The sequence below is a fragment of the Stegodyphus dumicola genome, chromosome 1 (assembly GCF_044657685.1).
Source record: "Stegodyphus dumicola isolate Sdum_Otavi_A_Nest chromosome 1, ASM4465768v1".
In the NCBI taxonomy this organism is placed as follows: Eukaryota; Metazoa; Arthropoda; class Arachnida; order Araneae; family Eresidae; genus Stegodyphus; species Stegodyphus dumicola.
This window is the reverse complement of record NC_140768.1, coordinates 105,210,558-105,230,083: the sequence shown is the minus strand read 5'-3', so window position 1 is coordinate 105,230,083 and position 19,526 is coordinate 105,210,558. Positions and strand designations below refer to the sequence as shown.

The 19,526-nt window shown below is 31.1% G+C and overlaps 1 protein-coding gene across 6 annotated transcripts in view; it reads left to right on the top strand.

Moving 5' to 3' along the window:
- The window catches only part of LOC118202431 (citron Rho-interacting kinase-like), a 284,352-nt gene that overhangs the window by 50,731 nt on the left and 214,095 nt on the right, over positions 1-19,526 (top strand). For all 6 annotated transcript variants that reach the window (XM_085818648.1, XM_085818656.1, XM_085818639.1 and 3 more), the window contains 4 exons: positions 822-1,031; positions 7,854-8,010; positions 9,243-9,420; positions 16,509-16,761. In XM_085818648.1, the coding sequence (XP_085674774.1) occupies positions 822-1,031; positions 7,854-8,010; positions 9,243-9,420; positions 16,509-16,761 (798 nt within the window). The remainder of the gene's footprint in view (positions 1-821; positions 1,032-7,853; positions 8,011-9,242; positions 9,421-16,508; positions 16,762-19,526) is intronic.

The following is a 19,526-nucleotide window of genomic DNA, read 5'->3' as shown; positions in this document are numbered from 1 at the left end:
GTGTACATCACACAAATATCATATCTAAAAATAATCTTTATCCTATCCTATTATTAAAATTAATTGGTACTTGTATATTTTCCAGTGGGCTGCAAAAATTGGCAGTTTTTGCTCTAAATCTGCATCAATAATTTTGACTGAATTTTGAAGCAATAGGTCACTCTTTAATTACTTAGATAAGCAAGAGCTGCAAGTTATGAATATAACATATAAAAAATTAAATAAACATGAGCTTAAGCCTTGTGATTGTCTGACAAAACAAATTTATTAAAACTGGTGCCAATTATTCTGGCATCAGTTTTAATAAATTTGTCCTTAACAGCATTTAAAAGAGCGACAAAATATTTTTCTTGAAATCTGCACCACATAAATTGCTTTAAATATGAATCTAAGTGGTGGTGTGTAGTATGTGGTGTTTCTATTACAGCAGTTTGTCAAACCCCATCACGTTTTTAAAGTAAATGAAATAATTTTTTTAAATAAAGAAACCTTGATGCTTATCTGGTGAATAGCTAGTTGTGTGCTGCCATTCAGTCTCTGTTTCAAATAAAACTGTTATTCAATAAAAATAGATGATTTGAAACTAGTTAAATGCACTAGTTTTTATTTTGTTAATATTTTAACTGCTGTAATTTAAAGTACATTTAATATGTAATATATACAAATAATTTTCAAGAACATTTGCAGCATTATTGTAATTAATAAAAATTGTTTTGAATGCCATACATTGTGGCTTAGAGAAAAAATGTTTAATTTACTATTACTAGCAGTTAAATTTTACTTCTGTTTTAATATTCATGGGTGTTGTTTTTTTACACTAGGTTATAAGTAGCATGCCTGTTGGTACACCAGATTACGTTGCACCAGAAGTCTTAACTGCTATGAATGCTGGTCCTAGTAACAGCAAAAGTTACGGAGTTGAATGTGATTGGTGGTCTTTAGGTATAGTAACTTATGAAATGGTATTTGGCTGCACGCCATTTGCTAGTGAGAAAGTCCTCGTCACCTACAATAACATCATGAATTTTAAGGTAAGACTGTATATCAATAATAAATAAATAAATAGATTGATTATATTTATTTGGTTAATTTAGTTTGCATGATTGTGTACCGATTAGCAGGTAACATGCTTTAATAATATTATGCTTATTTTATTCATAATTGATATTAAATCCAACTGCTATGGATTCTCTATAATTTTTATGGAAATTTCTTAAAAAACTGGATTTTACTGAAAGGGGGTCAAGAGAACTAGTATTTGAAACGGAATCAACTTATTTATCCAATGACTGGTGAAATGCTAATGGCATGTATCGCGTGTTAAGTTAATAGTCTTACTGGTTTTGAAGAGTAGGCAATCATAGATCAATGAATTCTGACCCTTATCTTTCCAATCAAGCATCCTGCAATGAAGGGCTTGTTTACCTGGCAGGTCTCATCTGGTTTGCAAGAAAATGTAACGCGTTTCTTGTGAGCTATGACTAAACTGGAAATTTTTTAAGTTTGTGCATTGTGCCACCTCAGAATATGAAGCAAAAATATCATGTCAGAAATTTAAAGGCTCATATTCTACAGAATTTTCATGCATTAAACCTTCTAAAGTGTTAGTAAATCATGCATTTTTAGCAACAAAATCTTTTTGGTTGCGCATAGGATAAAAGGTAACTGTAAATAACATGTATTTTTTCAAAGGCATAAAGAAATTAGCACTATAAAATTAAAAACAAATCAAAATTATGAAATTTCTTAATAAAATGGATGTTATTAAAGCCAGAAACTATTTAAATTGACTTTTAAAACACAATCTTCAAATTTCAGTTTTCGGGTCATTCAAAGCAGTCTTAAAATATGATGTTTCTGGATTCTGTCATAATAAAAAATACTTCACTCGAATGCAACTTGTGAAAAATTTTTTTCCATTACGGTAAACCCTTTCCGAATTTGGAGATTATGTTGATAACACATTGCGCATATGGCAAAACTGCATTCCACAAAGTTAGCATTCTCAGATTAAGAAAATATGTATAATTTAAATAAACATAAATAGTATTGTAATGAGAAGGGGAAAATAAAATAAATGTTAATTGAAAGGATTTCTATAACTGCTTAATAAGCAAATATATCATTTTTTTTTTCTTAAATAGCTGGTGATTTTTGCTTGGGACAACGTCTGATGCAGCTCATTAAACATTTTGCTGTAAGGAGTACAAAGTTTTCTTATAACTCTCACAAAGTGTCTTTTTTTCTTCACTTGTGTCAATCTTGATTACAGAATTCGACAGTTTTTGTGCCTATTTTAAAAATTGGTTAAACTTCTGGTATGTTAAATGCTCTTTGTCTTCTTCACGATTACTGCTTTCACTGTTGGCTGGTGTTATAAGATAATCCAATTCTTCATTTGTCATTTCATGATCATCATTCTCAACTTTCTTTGATTTCTCCTTCTTTCATATCTGAAAATTCTTAGCCACCTATTTTGAAATTTGTGTGATTTCCATGGCTTTATTTTCATTTGACCGAAATCCTTTAAAATTGTTTACAGCTTCAGGCCAGAGCTGATGCCAACAAGTATTTATTGTTGATGAATTCACTTTTTCTAATGCAAGTTTAGTCATTTCTGTGCAGTATTTTATGTTGAATTGCTTCCAAAATGCCATTAGTATGTTGTGCTGTGCTTTGTCTAGTGCTTTATTTGCAGAGATATAAACATAATAAGTTTTGAATGTTTTAATGATTCCTTGATCCATTGGTTTTATTAAGGAAGTGGTGTGCGGTGGAAGAAATAAAACCTATACATTTGGATGCAATATTACGGGGACATCAGCATTGTGGCTGGAGCATTATCAAGAATTAGAATTTTAAAGCCAGATTTTGCTGTTCTAAGTAATGCTTGACTTTTTTAATTAATGAATTTTCAAACTAAATAGTCTGTTACAGTGCAGCCAATGCTCTGTAGTGTACTGTGCATAAATGAAATTCTCGCATTGGACACATTAAAGGAAGGCAGTTAACATAGCGCATATATGCAAAATCTCATTCTGCAAGTCCAAAATCAGCAAGAGTTTACAGTATATACAGTCAAAAGTCATTAATCCGGACTCGTTGGGACTTCGGAGAATCCGGATTATCGATTTTTCCTGATTATAGATCATCAGTTTAAATCTGGTAAGATGCATGCAGAAATTATAAAATTAAAAATATAAAACTATAATTTATGAAATAAAGAACAGTTATGATCTAAAGGGTATCAAAATTTACAAACAAAAAAAAAAAAAAAAAAAAAAAAAAAAAGAGCTTAATATTTATTTGTTTACTTTGTCAAACATTTCTTTCAATGTAAGTTGTTTAAGTTGCTTCGTTTTTTATGTGATAATACATTCTCTTTAATTCTATTAACAGACATAATTTCTTGTTCAGTTACAAAGTTCTGCTGTTCAAGTCCTATAATTGCTGTGTTGAGAATACCAACTAATTTGTCAATCGAAATTTTTTCGTTTTCAATAACCTCTGTCACTTTCTTCGCTATCGCAAGCGAATTATAATGACAAGGAATTTGATTTAAATGATATCAAAGACTGAGTACATCAAGATGAAATACTACATTTAGTAAAGAATTATAAGCCAAATAAAATAAAAACATCTTCCCTGAAGATAAGGATAGTGCTGACAGATCAACTTCCAATTAATTGCATGCCGCGGCGTTAAAGATAAGCAAAGTTTAGATAAACAAAGGATATGCCTTTATCCATTTCTTGCAGCAATTCCACTTTTTGTTTAATGGACTTCGAAGCATACTTTCGCTTTGTAAATCCTTTACATATTAGTAAATATATATCAGAAATTCTATTTGACATAATCGAAAGTTCAAGCTTACTTTTATAAAATTTCTCTAACAGTCTGCAAAAAATAATAAGCCGAATCCAATCCGAAGATTAAGGAACAACGCAATCTGCAACATTAACTGAATTAGATAATTTTAGCTTTGCTTATACCGTCCGTTATACATTAAACGCGCATTCGTAAACGTATTTTGCGCACATGCATATTCGCAGCCGTAAAGGTCTTACGCGCACGTGTCGCATTGACGCATGCGCAGAAAGTTTGTAGCTTTGAGGTCCGGATTAGAGATCATTCCGAATTACGAGTGTCCGAATTAACGACTTTTGACTGTATAAATACAGAATTGCCATCCTACCTGGAAAACCGGGAAAAGTCAGGGAATTTAAATATTTTATCCCAAATCTGGAAAAATTGGGGAATTTCATATGCTGATATTCCAAAAAAGTGCTTTTTGAACCAACATTGGAAGGAGATAACTTTCTTGATGAATTATGTATTGCGTGAGCATCATTCCAGCAGGTATAGAGTAAATTTTTATAGTGCAATCAGAAATAGCAATGTGAACTATTTATTGTGCCATAAAAGTTAGTGGAGGTATGAGGAATATTAATATAACTCCTGATTTGTTATGATGTACCAAATCTGATCGTGCTGCATATTGTCAAGCACTCAAAGTCAAAAAGGTATGTGATAGTAAAAGTAAAAGTAAAAAAAAAAAAAAAAAAAGGGGAAAGCACAAGTGCAGATTAAAATTTTGTAATTAAAAAAAGAGCAGAGATGTTTCTTCAATTGACTTGCAAACTGCAGAATTAAAACAATAAATGAAATTTTTTATTAGTGTTTCGTTTAAATACTCTAAATGCCCCCTTTTTTTTTTGGGAGAGTCTTCAATTCTAATACGTTTTTCTTCAAAATTCTGTTGACTTCTTAAAAGGGAAAAAATACTGCTTATTTGACCCCTCAGAATTTTGTAACTGTCGTAATATTATACAAGTGATGATCCAGCAATTACATATTATTTAATAGGATAGATATAATTGCTTCCCCCACTAACCATTTCGTAAACTATAGCTTCCATTCCAGAATTTGTGTGCAATACTTTTTAAAACAAAAAAACTGTCATTCATGATATAATTTTATCACAATTAATAGTGGAAAAAATCCAGTATTTAAAAATTTATACATGGCATTGAAAAATCAAAGAATTTAATTTCTGATTTTTTTATTACTTAAATGGATTGTATTGTAAATATTTAATTTCTTTTGTAAATGCATGTTTTCATGCATGTAAAATTAATTTTTAAGTAACAGCCAGTATGAAATTATGTATTCTTTTTGGGAAATTAAGAAAGTACTTTAATTGGACTTAACTAATTTTGTAATGCAATTGATTGCTAAAGAGAATGTTGGTTTAGTATGTAAATATTGTATATTGAGTTTTTAGTTTGGCAAAAACTTGATTTGAAAGTTATTGAGAACAACTCTTATTAGTAATGCTTTGTAAATCCCAAAGGAAGTGTTTTTTTTTTTTTTTTTTTTTTTTTTAAATTATCAAAGTCATATGTAATCGGCAAATTTTTGTGTTTTAGAGTGGTACTATAATTTACTCTTAGCTCAGCCAACATGCACTATGTGGCTAGGCTGGAATTATAGACTGACTACTAGACTGAATATTATAGTAAAAAAGAAGAAACCTATATATGTATATATATTTCATCTTTAATCATTGACCGTCAGGAATTTTGCCTTTTCTTGCAATAAAATTAGTGTCCTAATTATAACATAGTCTTAATGTGCTTTGAATTTTCAGAAAACTTAATCTATACTCAGGTAAAATTATTGATCTCGAAATCGAAAGTATTGACTACTTATTTAATTTGTTGTTTATTGCACTATTAAGTGGAAGAGAGTACTGGTGAACTGTTATTCACCATTGATTAATTATTATGGGCAGTTGAACCCTCAGTAAGCACAAAGAATGTTAAAAGTGTTAAAGTAATTTAATTCTTAGATGCAAATTTATTATAGTAGGTATAGTGTTTCTAAATTAGAGACTGCTGTGCATTGCATGTGATTCAAGATACAAATGAATACAGTAGGTGCCACCTAATGTGATCATGTCTGTCCACAACTATTTTGATAACATTAAACAATGAGAAAAAATGCCTTCAAAATAACTATGGAATTCAACTAATTTAATATAAATGTAACCAGAAAAATGTAGTCAGGTACTTTCACAGCATTTTAATTAGGAAAGGGCAAAAATTTATTTACGAACTGTTCATAATGCCTTCAATGAAAAAGTTTATATCGTTTCTGGAAATTATTTAGCTGATGCTGAACCTCTAATACTTGGAACCTCTAATACTACCTCTAATACCTCCATACTAATAGATGAGGAACGAAACTTGAACCATCTATTTAAGTTGACTAACTTTCACTTGATTAATGACTTATTTCTTATTTACCATAGACCAAGAGTGAAGGGCATTACCAGAATATTCTAGAAATAATTGTCAGTGAGGTTCTCAAAAACTTCCTCTAAGTTTTCAAAAAATCCTGGAATTTGTTTCCTGGAAGTTTCATAAAGTGTCTTTAAGACCTAGTAGAAGCAGATGAATACCTAACAAGTGTTTTAAGTGATGAAGGAAAGATTACTTGAAATTTATTATAAAGGAATACAAAATTACTCTAAAATATGCTTAAATGAGTAAAAATTAACATATAGTAATTTAAAATGCATAAAATTCAATATGCAACAAAATACACAGAAAAATCAATGCAAATATTTATGTAAATTACACAGTCACCAATTTTTGACCTTAGAATTTGAGTAATTGAACATATCACATGGATTGTCATTAGCATCCTTAACTGCTGGCATGTTGCATGTGCTTTGCTTGTTGTACTATATTGCATATTGCTATGTCAGGGGCAAGAACTGAATTCATAATACTTGAAAATATCACCCGAATAATGATCATTGGAGAACTTAAAGCAACAAGATTTAGCATAATATTCATGTTTGAAGGACTGGTTTAGAAGGTTTAAATATAGAACCTTCCTCTTCAGCTGCAAGTATGCAAATGACAAAAGAGAAACCAGTGATAAGGCAATAGGAATCAGAAGGAAGTCAAGTTACTATTGATGAAAGCACCATCTATTGTCAAGTGACATTTATTGATGAAAAAATAAAAACAATTATGAAATATTTTCCTTAAAATATGGGGGTAAAGACTGATTAGAATTTCTATTGTTTACTAGAACTGAGGATTCCCCCCCCCCAATAATTCACAGTACTTTTTTCCATAATGTATATTGTTTTCCATAATGTATATTGTTTCAAGTGATGCTTAGTAAAGCTAAAAGGACAAAAAAAAAAAAAAAAAAAAAAAAAAAAAAAAGTGTTAACAGGAGTGAGTTCAAGAGCAGATTAATAACATTCAGTGCTCGATGCGAGTTTTAAAAAAACTTAACAAAATCCTCTAATGTGACATTAAAATCTGAATCATTTCAGATTTTCATTTTAATGTGTTCATATAAAGATTATTACTATTATTATTATATGTAATCATTTAGATATATATTATACCTTATTTTTTTTTGTAAGTGAAAATTGTAAGTGAGAGATTACATGTATTATCCTAACAGAATATATAAATTAAGAAAATTAGAAATATCTCATTTTTTTAAAATAAAATGTCTTGAGAATTGTGTTACTTGATCATTTATTGTATTTGTTGTCCTTGAATTACATTTAACAATTCTCCAAAAGTGTATAATAGTGTAATATGGAGTTATTCTTTATAAATTGATTTTAATGAAAATAATACTTAAAATAGAATAATTATTGAAAATTTATGATTATCGTTGATATATTTATTTAGTGGTTGATATGTTTTAATGTTTGAAAATTGACTGTAAACTTTTTATTTTATATGGTATTCCTTCCTTTATATTACATAATTTAAAAATTTATACACAGCGTTATATTTTGGAGTTAATTGTTTCAGAATTCTTTAAATTTTCCACCTGAAGAATCAGAAGTTTCAGAAATGTTGATAGACTTGATAAAAAACTTGCTTCAAGAGGCTTCTCTTCGATTTGGCTATGATCAGCTTATTGTTCATCCCTTGTTTATAGATATAGACTGGAATAATATCCGCCACAGTGAGTATTATGTTTTATTCTTTTTCAAAGCTTTAAACATTTAAAATCATTTTTATAGACTGAAAACTAAATTTCGACGAAAATGTAGAATCTCTTTTGTATAATTAGCATTTTTAGCACCAAAGATGTAGATTAGTTTCAAAACTCACTTTTTGTTTAAATCACTTTTCAGATTGTTGCCACCAAATGTTATTGCGATGGATTATTTAAAAAAAAATGAAATAATGAAAAATCTGAGTGCATGCATGTATGTATGCTCCTTGTGAAAAGCGATGGCATCTAGAACCACCAAACTTTGAATAATAGTCCACCACTGAAACGTGGCCAACTCAAAGTCCAGATTTTGAATTTTAGATTTGTTTTTGGTTTATTTCATATTTTGTTCAAATTTAATGTATTTTTGTTTAACAAGCTCAGCAATTTGAAAATGAGAAATGGCAATACTGTTTGAAATATAGTACTTTTATCTCCACGATGCCAGACTGTTGCCATTTGGCAGAATGTAAGATGTTTATCTTTCAGTTTTAATCCACAGATTTGACTGTTTGAAAGCAATGTTTTGCCACTACCTCATTATCTCAATGCACCAGTGTGTTTTCATTCAGTAAAATGTAAGATATTTAATTTTAAAATTTAATCTTTGTTATTGAGTAGCAAACCAGATGACTGAAAAGCAATAAATGCAGTTCTTAAGAGTATTTTTTCTACTTCTTAATCCAGTTGATTTGAATAAAAATGCATTTTAAATTTAATCTTGTTCATTACGTATTTTTTCTTTTTTTCTAATTCTTTTAGCCAGTTCGCCATTTAAACAGCTAGTTTTTTTTTTTTTTAAAAAAAGCACTAGTGTAGCGAATATGAAAAATTGTATAGCAACATCCAATTCTTAAAGATATGCTGCTGTTAAATATTTTATGGTTTTGTTCTTGAACTTTATGTGGCATAAGTGCAAAGAAAGTGATGCTTAGTAAAGCTAAAAGGACAAAAAAAAAAAAAAAAAAAAAAAAAAAAAAAAAAAAAAAGTGTTAACAGGAATGATTTCAAGAGCAGATTAATAACATTCAGTGCTCGATGCGAGTTTTAAAAAAACTTAACAAAATCCTCTAATGTGACATTAAAATCTGAATCATTTCAGATTTTCATTTTAATGTGTTCATATAAAGATTGTTACTATTATTATTATATGTAATCATTTAGATATATATTATACCTTATTTTTTTTTTAATTACAGCTGCCCCACCTTTTGTGCCAAATGTATCAAGTGTCGATGACACTTCTAATTTTGATGATTTTGAGCCAGAAAATCGGCCATCTATAGGAGATCTGAAATCTAAGCGAGAATTTTCTGGAAAGAATTTACCTTTCATTGGCTTTACTTACACTTCACCATTTGAAACTCATGTAGAAAGGTGAGTTATGATAAGAAAAATAAACTTTTTATTTCGTGATTGTGTAACTGTTTACTTGCCAATATCCCAAACAGAAGAATTTGTAAAAAAAAAGTTTGTTCTTAGATTTCTTTAATTTTTTAAAAATTTTTTGTTAATATTCTTGATATAAAGTCCATACGAAAATTTCCAACACATTAAAAAAACCTATAAATAAAATTACATATGACACTGTAGAAACCGAGTTTGTTTATTCTGCATTATTAAAGAGTTTGTTTATTCTGCATTATTAAAGAGTTTGTTTATTCTGCATTATTAAAGAGTTTGTTTATTCTGCATTATTAAAAGCATTTATGTGAGCTATACACAAGTGTTCTCTGAAGGAAATATATGCTATCTCAATATTATAGACATTACATTTATTTTCTTTTAATGTGTGTTGTGTTTAACATTATTGTTCACAGTAGACATTCTTTGCTGTAACGTGAATATTTTTAACATGATAACAAGAATAACAGTTCATTTTTGTGTCTTAGTGCTCAAAATTTAGGTAATACATATTTTTCAAAGTATTATTGTACATTTAGCAGTAGGAAGGATTGTGTTAAGTTTAGGATTGTGTATCCATAGATCGCCAATAGATGGCGGTAGTGTTTGTTTGTAAAAAGAAACTGTGATGTCAATTATGTATATGTATCAGTTCGTCTTTGGTGTTCGTGAATAAATGTTGTGTGGAAGAACGCTCCTTTGTTTATTACTTTAACTGCGATCCAGTCTGATTTATTAGAGATTTACACATATTTTGTTTATGGTGCCTGCAAACCGGGATTATTACGAACCAGACAATTGACAGACTGAATATTTTGAAAATGGAGGGCGTTCTTGAACATTTGAAAAAGAAACGATCGGTTGTTAGACAATTAACTACGAAACTGATAACCAAAGTCGAATCAAATTTAGCAAATAATATTCCGCTAAATGAGAAAATTGAGATAATCGATGATTTATATGAACATTTAATTGAGAAAATCAATGAACTGAAAAGTTTAGATTCAGAAATAGAAACGAAAGTAATTTCGGAGGAGATTGAAAATGAAGTTACCTTAAGTCAAGAATACCAGGATAAAACTGTTATATGGAGAGGAAGAATGCAATGATTTTTGAAGAAGAATTCGGAATCTTCTAGAACAGTTCATCAGAATGAAACGGCTAATGTTGCACTTCTAGTTGAAACGAAAACAGTGAAGTTACCACGTCTGCAAATCGGAACTTATTACGGAGATTCGTGTAAATGGTTAGACTTCTGGAACCAGTTCGAAAATACAATTCATAATCATAGTAGATTGAGAAAAACTGAAAAATTTGCGTACCTAAAATCCTTACTTGGAGATAATGCTTTAGCTGCCATTTCCGGTTTCGCTTTAAGTGACCAGAATTATGATTCTGCAGTAGAAATTTTGGAAGACAAGATGTTGTTATCACTTCACATATGAATAAATTATTATCCCTTGAACCAGTGGGAAACATTTCAAATGTTCAAGCACTGCGTAAGCTGTACGATGAATGCGAAGTTAACATTCGAAGTTTAGAATCGTTAAACGTTACTTCTGGAAGTTATGGAAATATTCTCTGTCCTATCATTTTGCAGAAATTTCCAGAGGAATTAAATTTGGAATTTAATCGAAGTCGAAATATGGAAGCAGGATTTGATATAAAGGAACTTATAGAATTCTTAAAAAAGGAAGTTAACTGTCGAGAAGCTGCAAGTTTAATGAACTCTGCGAGAACGAATCAGAAACCATACTTTCGTCAAAATGAACAACGCACAAAAGTTTATCCGAATTATAAACCGAAAGTTCCGACTGCTTCAGCTTTATCAACAATTGGATACAAATGTATATTTTGTGATAAAGAAGATCATACGAAATATATATATACTGAGGTGAACTCTGAAGAGAAACGAAACATTTTGAAACGTACAGGAAAATGTTTTCTGTGTTTTGGATGTAAACATTTAGCTATCAACTGTAAGAACAAACAGTTTTCCTGCAAAAAGTGCCGCGGTAAACATCATGAAAGTGTGTGTGTAAATCCCACATCAGCTGTCTCCAGTGTAAAAAATAAGGAAACCGAAACATCCGCGGAAATTGTTCAAAATTCTTCTGCCAAAACTGGATCTAATATTATGCTTCAAACGGTATATGCTGTGGCTGAGGGCAGAAATAAGAACTGTATTGTGAGATGTCTTCTTGACGGTGGTAGCCAAATCTCTGCAATTCGAGAAGATTTATCAAGAAAATTACAGTTACCAGTGAAAGGAGAAACTGTTTTAAATCTGCATACCTTCGGTGAAAAGAACGGGAAACGTTGGCGTCGAAAGAAAGTTGAACTTACGCTCCGAAATATTAATGACCCTGAAAAATCCATAAATCTCGAAGTCATTGAAGTACCAGTCATAACAAATGCTGATATACGAGTACCAGATGTAGAAATGAAATCCAAACTCCAAGCATTCGGCGTCACTTTGACAGACTGTGGCGGCGCCGACGGAATGAATCATATTTCCGTTTTAATCGGCGCAGACATTATGTGGAAAATAGCAAGCGAAGAAATAAAAAGGATAAACAGAAATGCCGTAGCTATGAAAACCTTGTTTGGGTGGTGTATACAAGGCAAATTTCCTTCATCAGATTTTCAAATCCATGATGCGTGTTTAAACGTAAGTGTAGAAGAGAAACTTCTAAAAAGCGTCAAATCGTTTTGGGATATTGAATCTATAGGAATTAAAAATATTTCTGACGAAGAACAAAATGAAATTGCGTTGCAAATATTTAACAACTCGATTACACAAAAAGGTGATGGATACGAAGTTAGACTTCCATGGAAAGATCAGAATGTGACTTTAAGAGACAATTTTAAGAATGCTGAAAGACGGTTCTTAAATCTGATCAAACAATTTAAATCAAACTTGAACTTTTATGCGCAATATAAAGAAGTGATTGACTATCAGCTTAAGGAAGAAATCATAGAAAAGGTCGATCTTGGTACTCCATCTGGGAGACGAACTTACTACATACCTCACCGTGCTGTCATCCGTGAAGATCATAATTCTACGAAACTTCGCATTGTTTATAATGCTTCTTCAAAGGAAAAAAATCATGAATCTCTAAATGATAATTTACTACAAGGACCAAATCTTCTTCCTGAACTTTTGAAAGTTTTAATAAATTTTCGACTTCATCAAATTGCATTTACGTCAGGTATTGAGAAAGCGTTTTTACAAATTTCTGTTGCACCTGAAGATCAGGATTCAATGCGATTTTTGTGGATTGATGAGAATTCAAGTTTATCGGATGTGTCGTGTAATTTTTGGAGCAAAATCAAGTCCATTTTTGCTGAGCGCTTGCATTAAGCATCATATAAAGAAATTTGAAGACATCCGTCCCAGAACTGTAGAAATGTTTGAAAACTTCATGTATGTTGACGATTTTATTTGTGGATCAGATACGGAGGAGGAAGCTATACAGATATATCATGAAGCCAATGATATAATGAAAAAGGCATCAATGACTTTGACCAAATGGAATTCTAATTCGGATACTGTAAAAAACCAGTATAAATCAAGTGACAACTTCGTTAGCTTTAAATTGCCTGACTGTGATTCCCCCTCAAAGATTCTTGGACTTCAATGGGATACAATTAAGGATATCTTCTGTTTTAATGCACAAGATGTTACTGATTTCATCTGGTCAAATGACCAAACAAAACGTTGTGTTTTAAAAGCTGCTTCAAAAATCTTCGATCCTGTTGGGTTTCTTGCTCCATATGTTATTCAAGCAAAAGTTCTGTTTCAGGATTTATGGCTGAAAGGTGTTGATTGGAATGAAATTATCCCACCAGAATTGCAAGACAAGTGGAACAAATGGTATAGGCAACTATGTGATCTACCTAATATCCAGATACCTCGGTGGTATTTTCGTGATGTTGATGAAACACCTGAAACACTAGAACTACATTGTTTTTGTGATTCATCTCAAAGTGCTTACGGAGCAGCAGTGTACATGAAATTCCGTAGCTTAAAATATTGTGGAACAAGTTTAGTGATAGCCAAGAGCAGAGTGGCTCCCCTGAAAAAATTATCTTTACCAAGACTCGAGCTTATGGCAGCAGTGTTAGGTGCAAGACTTGTAACTACAGTCCGTGTGCATTGTCCTCAAGCTAAGATTCATTTATGGACAGATTCTCTTATTGTGCTTCATTGGATAAAAAACTCACCACGGCGATGGAAAACATTCGTACAAAATCGAGTGTCCGAAATTCAAGACAAAACATCTCCGAGTATGTGGCATCATTGTCCTGGCTCAGATAATCCAGCCGACAAAATCACACGCAGTGTTAAAGTGAGTGATCTTGTAGTAGATCAAGTGTGGTGGCATGGACCTCCATGGCTTCGTCAAGATGAAATAAATTGGCCTAAAGTGAATGAGCATTGTAACATAGTAGATAGTGCTGAAGAAAGAGTTGTGACTCAAGTTACTAGCAGTGTTCAACCTTTACAACCTGTGTTAAAAATAGAAAACTTTAGTGACTTAGGTAAACTTTTAAGAGTCACGTCATATGTATTTAGATTCATTAATAATTTAAAGTCACAGAATAGAGTGATTGGTCCTGTGACCAAAAATGAAATACGTAATGCTATGTGTTATTGGATTATCTTATCACAAGGTGAGTATTTTTTTGAAGAGTTGAATGATGTTAAATGTAAAAAACCATTGTCTCATAATTCCAAATTGTTTGGGTTAAATCCAGTAATGGATGAAAAGTGTTGTTTAAGAGTTGGAAGTAGATTAGTAAAATCATCATTAGATGTCGATGAAATTCAGCCTATAATATTACCAAATAATTATTTTTCTCGTTTAATTATTTTGAATTGTCATGAAAAGGTACTTCATAGTGGTGTAAATGAAACTTTAGCACAAGTAAGAGGGAAATTTTGGATTTTAAAAGCTAGACGTTTTGTAAAATCTGTGTTACATGATTGTAGATTTTGTAAAAAATATAATGCTAAAGCTGGACACGAGATATCGGCTCCTCTTCCAGCTGACCGAGTGGAGAAAGCTCAACCATTTGAGGTAAGTGGCATAGATTTCGCTGGCCCTTTGTATTTAAAGGATGGTACAAAAGTGTATATTTCATTGTTTACCTGTGCAGTGACTCGAGGAATCCATTTAGAATTGTTATCAAATTTAAGTACAGAGTGCTTCATTCAAGCCTTACGTAGATTTTTTGCACGTAGGGGTATTTGTAGAGTTATATATTCTGATAATGCTAAAACCTTTAAGACTGCTGATCGTGAATTAAAATATTTGTATAAATTATGTAAAGATGAAAAGGTTCTAAATTTCCTTGGTAAAAATGGGTTTGAATGGAAATTTATTGTAGAAGGTGCTCCTTGGTGGGGCGGATTCTGGGAACGTTTGGTAAGATCTGTAAAAACTTGTTTAAAATGTATCTTAGGTAAAGCTTCTTTATATTATGAAGAACTGTATACTGTCTTAGTTGAAGTTGAAGCTGTTATTAATTCTAGACCTATAACTTATGTATACAATGAACCAAATGAACCTGATCCTCTTTCACCATCTCATTTTATAACTGGATCTAGATTAACTGTTTTACCTTCACCTGAATCTAAACTAGAATCTACAAGATCTCAATTGATTAAAAGATGGAAGCATAGGCAATTAATATTAGAGCATTTTTGGAAAAGGTTTTATAAAGAATATTTGTTAGAATTAAGATCAGTCATGTTTTCAAAAACTCCAAAGAATTCTCCCGTGTTTAAAATTAATGATGTTGTACTTGTACGAGAAGATAATGTGAAACGCTGTAACTGGAAGATAGGTAGAATTAAGGAATTATTTCATGGAAGAGATGATAGAATTAGAACTTGTGAGATTCAGTTGGATAAGGGTGTTGTTAAAAGATCAATTGAAAGACTTTATAATCTTGAAGTTCAGTAAAATTGATGCATCCGTTTACGGATGCATGGGGGGAGTGTTAAATTTAGGATTGTGTATCCATAGATCGCCAATAGATGGCGATAGTGTTTGTTTGTAAAAAGAAACTGTGATGTCAATTATGTATATGTATCAGTTCGTCTTTGGTGTTCGTGAATAAATGTTGTGTGGAAGAACGCTCCTCTGTTTATTATTTTAACTGTGATCCAGTCTGATTTATTAGAGATTTACACATATTTTGTTTAGATTGAAACTGTAAAGATATATGGATGAAATGAAATTTGCATATCATTTGGTTTGGAGCTGCCAGAAATTGTCAGTTTATGAAGTGAACAGAAAGTGATACTTGAGCATGTGATGTTTTATGTGGTTTTTATGGTCAGGTAGCTTGTAATTCAATAAAATGACTTTGAAATTACAAACATTTAAATGACAGATTTAGATGGAGAGCCATTTGTTTTTAAAATCTGGACAATTCCAAATGTGACTAGATAAGTTATTATAAAATGGTGTGCTTGTTGTAGAAATAGTTCCTATTAATACCTTGAGCTGATATTAAATTCACCATATTTGGAGATGACAGCCTAAGCTTTCTTTCTAAATTCACCATAACCTCTGAAACAGTAATCTTGAGGCAATCTAAGGATATACAATGAGTAGTGAAAAGACTACACATATTTAGACCAAAGATTCCAAACCTTTTTCTTGCACTGACCACTTTTAAATGAATGGGCCACTTCATTTACTTTTAAAGACAACTTAATTGGCTCCCTTACAATATAATATACAGCATACGACACAATTATAATATAAATGATTGTGAATAAATATTTTAAATACAACAGACTATGAATATGAACAAAAATGTATAATAAATTTTGAAAATATGTGATTCGAAATTTTGTAATATCCTGGATTTTCTTTTTTACTGATTGGTTTCATTGAAGTATTTTATATTAAACTTTCCCAAGTATTTCATTATATTATTTTCGTAACTTGCGTGTATAATGATTTATTCCATAGAATTTAAAAAATAAGGAAACAACAGATGTCTTTCAGTATTTATTCAAATTATTCTGTCTAAAATTTCAGGTTATCTTCTGCTGATGATTCAAGTACATTTTCTCCTTGTTCTTCTCTTGATTTTGATTCACTTCCAAGGAAAAGAGAAATAACAACTTTACAGTCTAAAGTGTTTGAATTAACTGATCTGGAAAATCAATTAAAAAGAAACATTTCAAACTTGAAAAGAGATTTGGAAACCAAAACAAATGAACTTGAAAGTTGTAGAAATGAACAAAAAATGTTAGAACACTTAGTTAGTGAATTACAAGCTGAAGTAAAAGTAAGTATAAATTAACGTCATTTGTTTCTGCTTGTATTTTACAAAAGAGTCACAGTGGCAAATTTAAAGCCAAGTTATGAAATCTGGCTTCCTTTTTTTGTGTGATTATATGTTTACCTGGCATAGAAATTATTTTACTGTTTCCTGGCTTTCCATCGGCATATTTCATTGCATTGCCATTCAGTAAAGCGTAGATATTTAATGTTCAAATTGAATCTATCTGTTAATGATTAAGAAACCAAGAAATTTAAAAGCAATAAATTCAGTTCTTAATAATATTTTTTCTACTTTTTAATCCAACCAATTTAAATAAAAAGGCATTTAAAGGAGACGTGTATTTAAAAATTTTAAATATTTTTATACATTAACTGGATTCATTAAAATCATTATACAGTGACTCACATTTGTTTTCAGATAACTGTATTTTTGAAATATGTTTGCATGGATCTCGTACTAAATATTTAAACATAGATTCCAAATTGTTTTCTAAAATATTATTTTTTTCTTTTTTAAGCTTTGCTTGTTACAAAATAAATATCAAAATATCCTTTGCAATAAAATAATTTGTTCATGAAATGTCAAACAACAATTACATAATAATTCGGACACTTCAAAGTTTTGTTGGGATCTTTTAGCAGGTGATATTTCATGCAATAAATTTTTGTTTTAAATGAAACTACATCACAAGAAATGTGGTCTGCATTTGGAAATTACTACTTATTCAGCAAAATATGTTAACAATTTTGTAGCTGATATGAACATAGCTAGATGCTATGCATTAATAAGATCTGTTAGAAATTTAATTATTTACCATTATAAATGTTGAAAGTATTCAAAATATCCAAAAAATTTTTGATGGTTTGACTGTCTTCCGTATAATAAAATAATAGATGCTGCATGAAACTCTTCAAAATGCACTGAAGTCTGGGCTACAGTTAATGAAGTTCGGGCTTAATGAAAGTTAAGCCTACAGCCTGGGCTTAATAAAAGCCTGAGACTGTTAGAAGAGTTATTAGGCCACATGGATATGATAGATGATCAGCCAGAAGGAGATTTGTCATCAAGAAAACAAGAAAATACTCTTGGCATTCTTAAAATGTGTGCTGAGTAAAGATTTATTGCATTGAAGCAATACTGCATTTGCAACTGAGTCAAAATTCAATATGCAGGGTGTTTATAAAGTCCCAGACCCATTTTGATGTTTAATAACTCATAAAATAATGAAGATGTAAGCACACTTCATTCCACAACTAGAAGAGCTTTGGCATTTATTGATGGACTAACATATATGTTCCTTTTCAGGTTTGAATATCTTTACTTTTGTAAATATCGTCTGCTCGTGTGGTTAATTTCAGATAATTTCATTTTCCAGTCTAAATATCTGTACTTTTCTAAATATCATTTGTTTATTAATTGCATTTTTCTCTCTTTTGTTTTTGGCATCTTTCTGGCATTGTTAATCGCCATAGTGTGCACATACGGGGATTTGAAAACCCCCATGAATACCGTGAGGCACAAAGGGATTCCCTAAAGGTTAATGTGTGGTGTGAACTAATGCACAACCGAGTCATTGGGCCTTTCTTTTTTTACAGAAAAGACGGTCTCATCAGTCGTATACTTAGACATGTTGGAAAACTTCGTATTTCCACAACTAGAAGAGCTTCAGCCACATGTCTTTTTGCAACAAGATGGTGCACCACCTCATTGGGGTACCATCGTTCGTAGTTCCTTGAATGACCATTTTACAGGAAGATGGGTTGGGCGAGGAGGCCAACCCATCTTCCTGGCCACCCAAGAAAGGGTTCCTTGGCCACCCAGATCACCTGATATAATGCCACTGGACTTTTTCCTTTGGAGATTTGTAAAGGACAACGTTTACAGGAGGAGAGTGTCAAACATTGATGTCCTAAAAGCCAGAATTACAACTGCAATAGCCTCTGTGGATGCTGACATGCTTGCCGGTACCTGGCGTGAAATTGAATATTGACTTATTATTCTCCGTGCGACGAAGGGGGCAGACGTGGAAGTTCATTGACAAGGGTCATGAAACTTTTTGAGTCTATGTAACCATTTCTGTTATTAATTTTAATCTATCTTTATTATTTTATGAGTTATTAAACATCAAAATGGGTCCGGGTCTTTATAAACACCCTCTATTATGGTACAATGAACAAATTATTAATTGGCGAAAGTTGAATGAAGAATTGAATTCAAAAAAACCTACTGGCTACCTACTTAAGCATGAAAGTGAAGCCATAATTGTTTAGTGATATTTCACTGCCTCAGAATAACGACCGTAAACATTCAGCCCCAAATTTTCACTTGTTGTTAGTGTACAATTATTCTGAAGTTATCAATATTCTTCCATATTCTTCGGACTTAAATCCTATCAAACGTTTATGGAGTGAGTTGGAGGAAAAAATTAAAAAACATGATTGTTTTTCAAAAGCTCTTCTAAAAGCAAATATTAGGGAGGAATGGAACTAAATGGAACATTCTTATATGAAAACATTTTTAAAATTTATGCAAAAGTTCATTAAAATTTTAGTTAAAGGATATCCAATGAAATATTGAATCTCCTGTTATTTTCATGTTTTTATTAAATATTAACTCTTTGTCCAAAGTTTTCGGATACTTATACAAATTAATTTTCAGAGCTTTTTGAATAAACAACCTTTTTTTAAAACCAAAAACATGGGAGTAATTTTTTTTCAAAACAAGCAGATTTAAAAAAAAGTGTTATCAGTGGCATACCTGACAGAAAA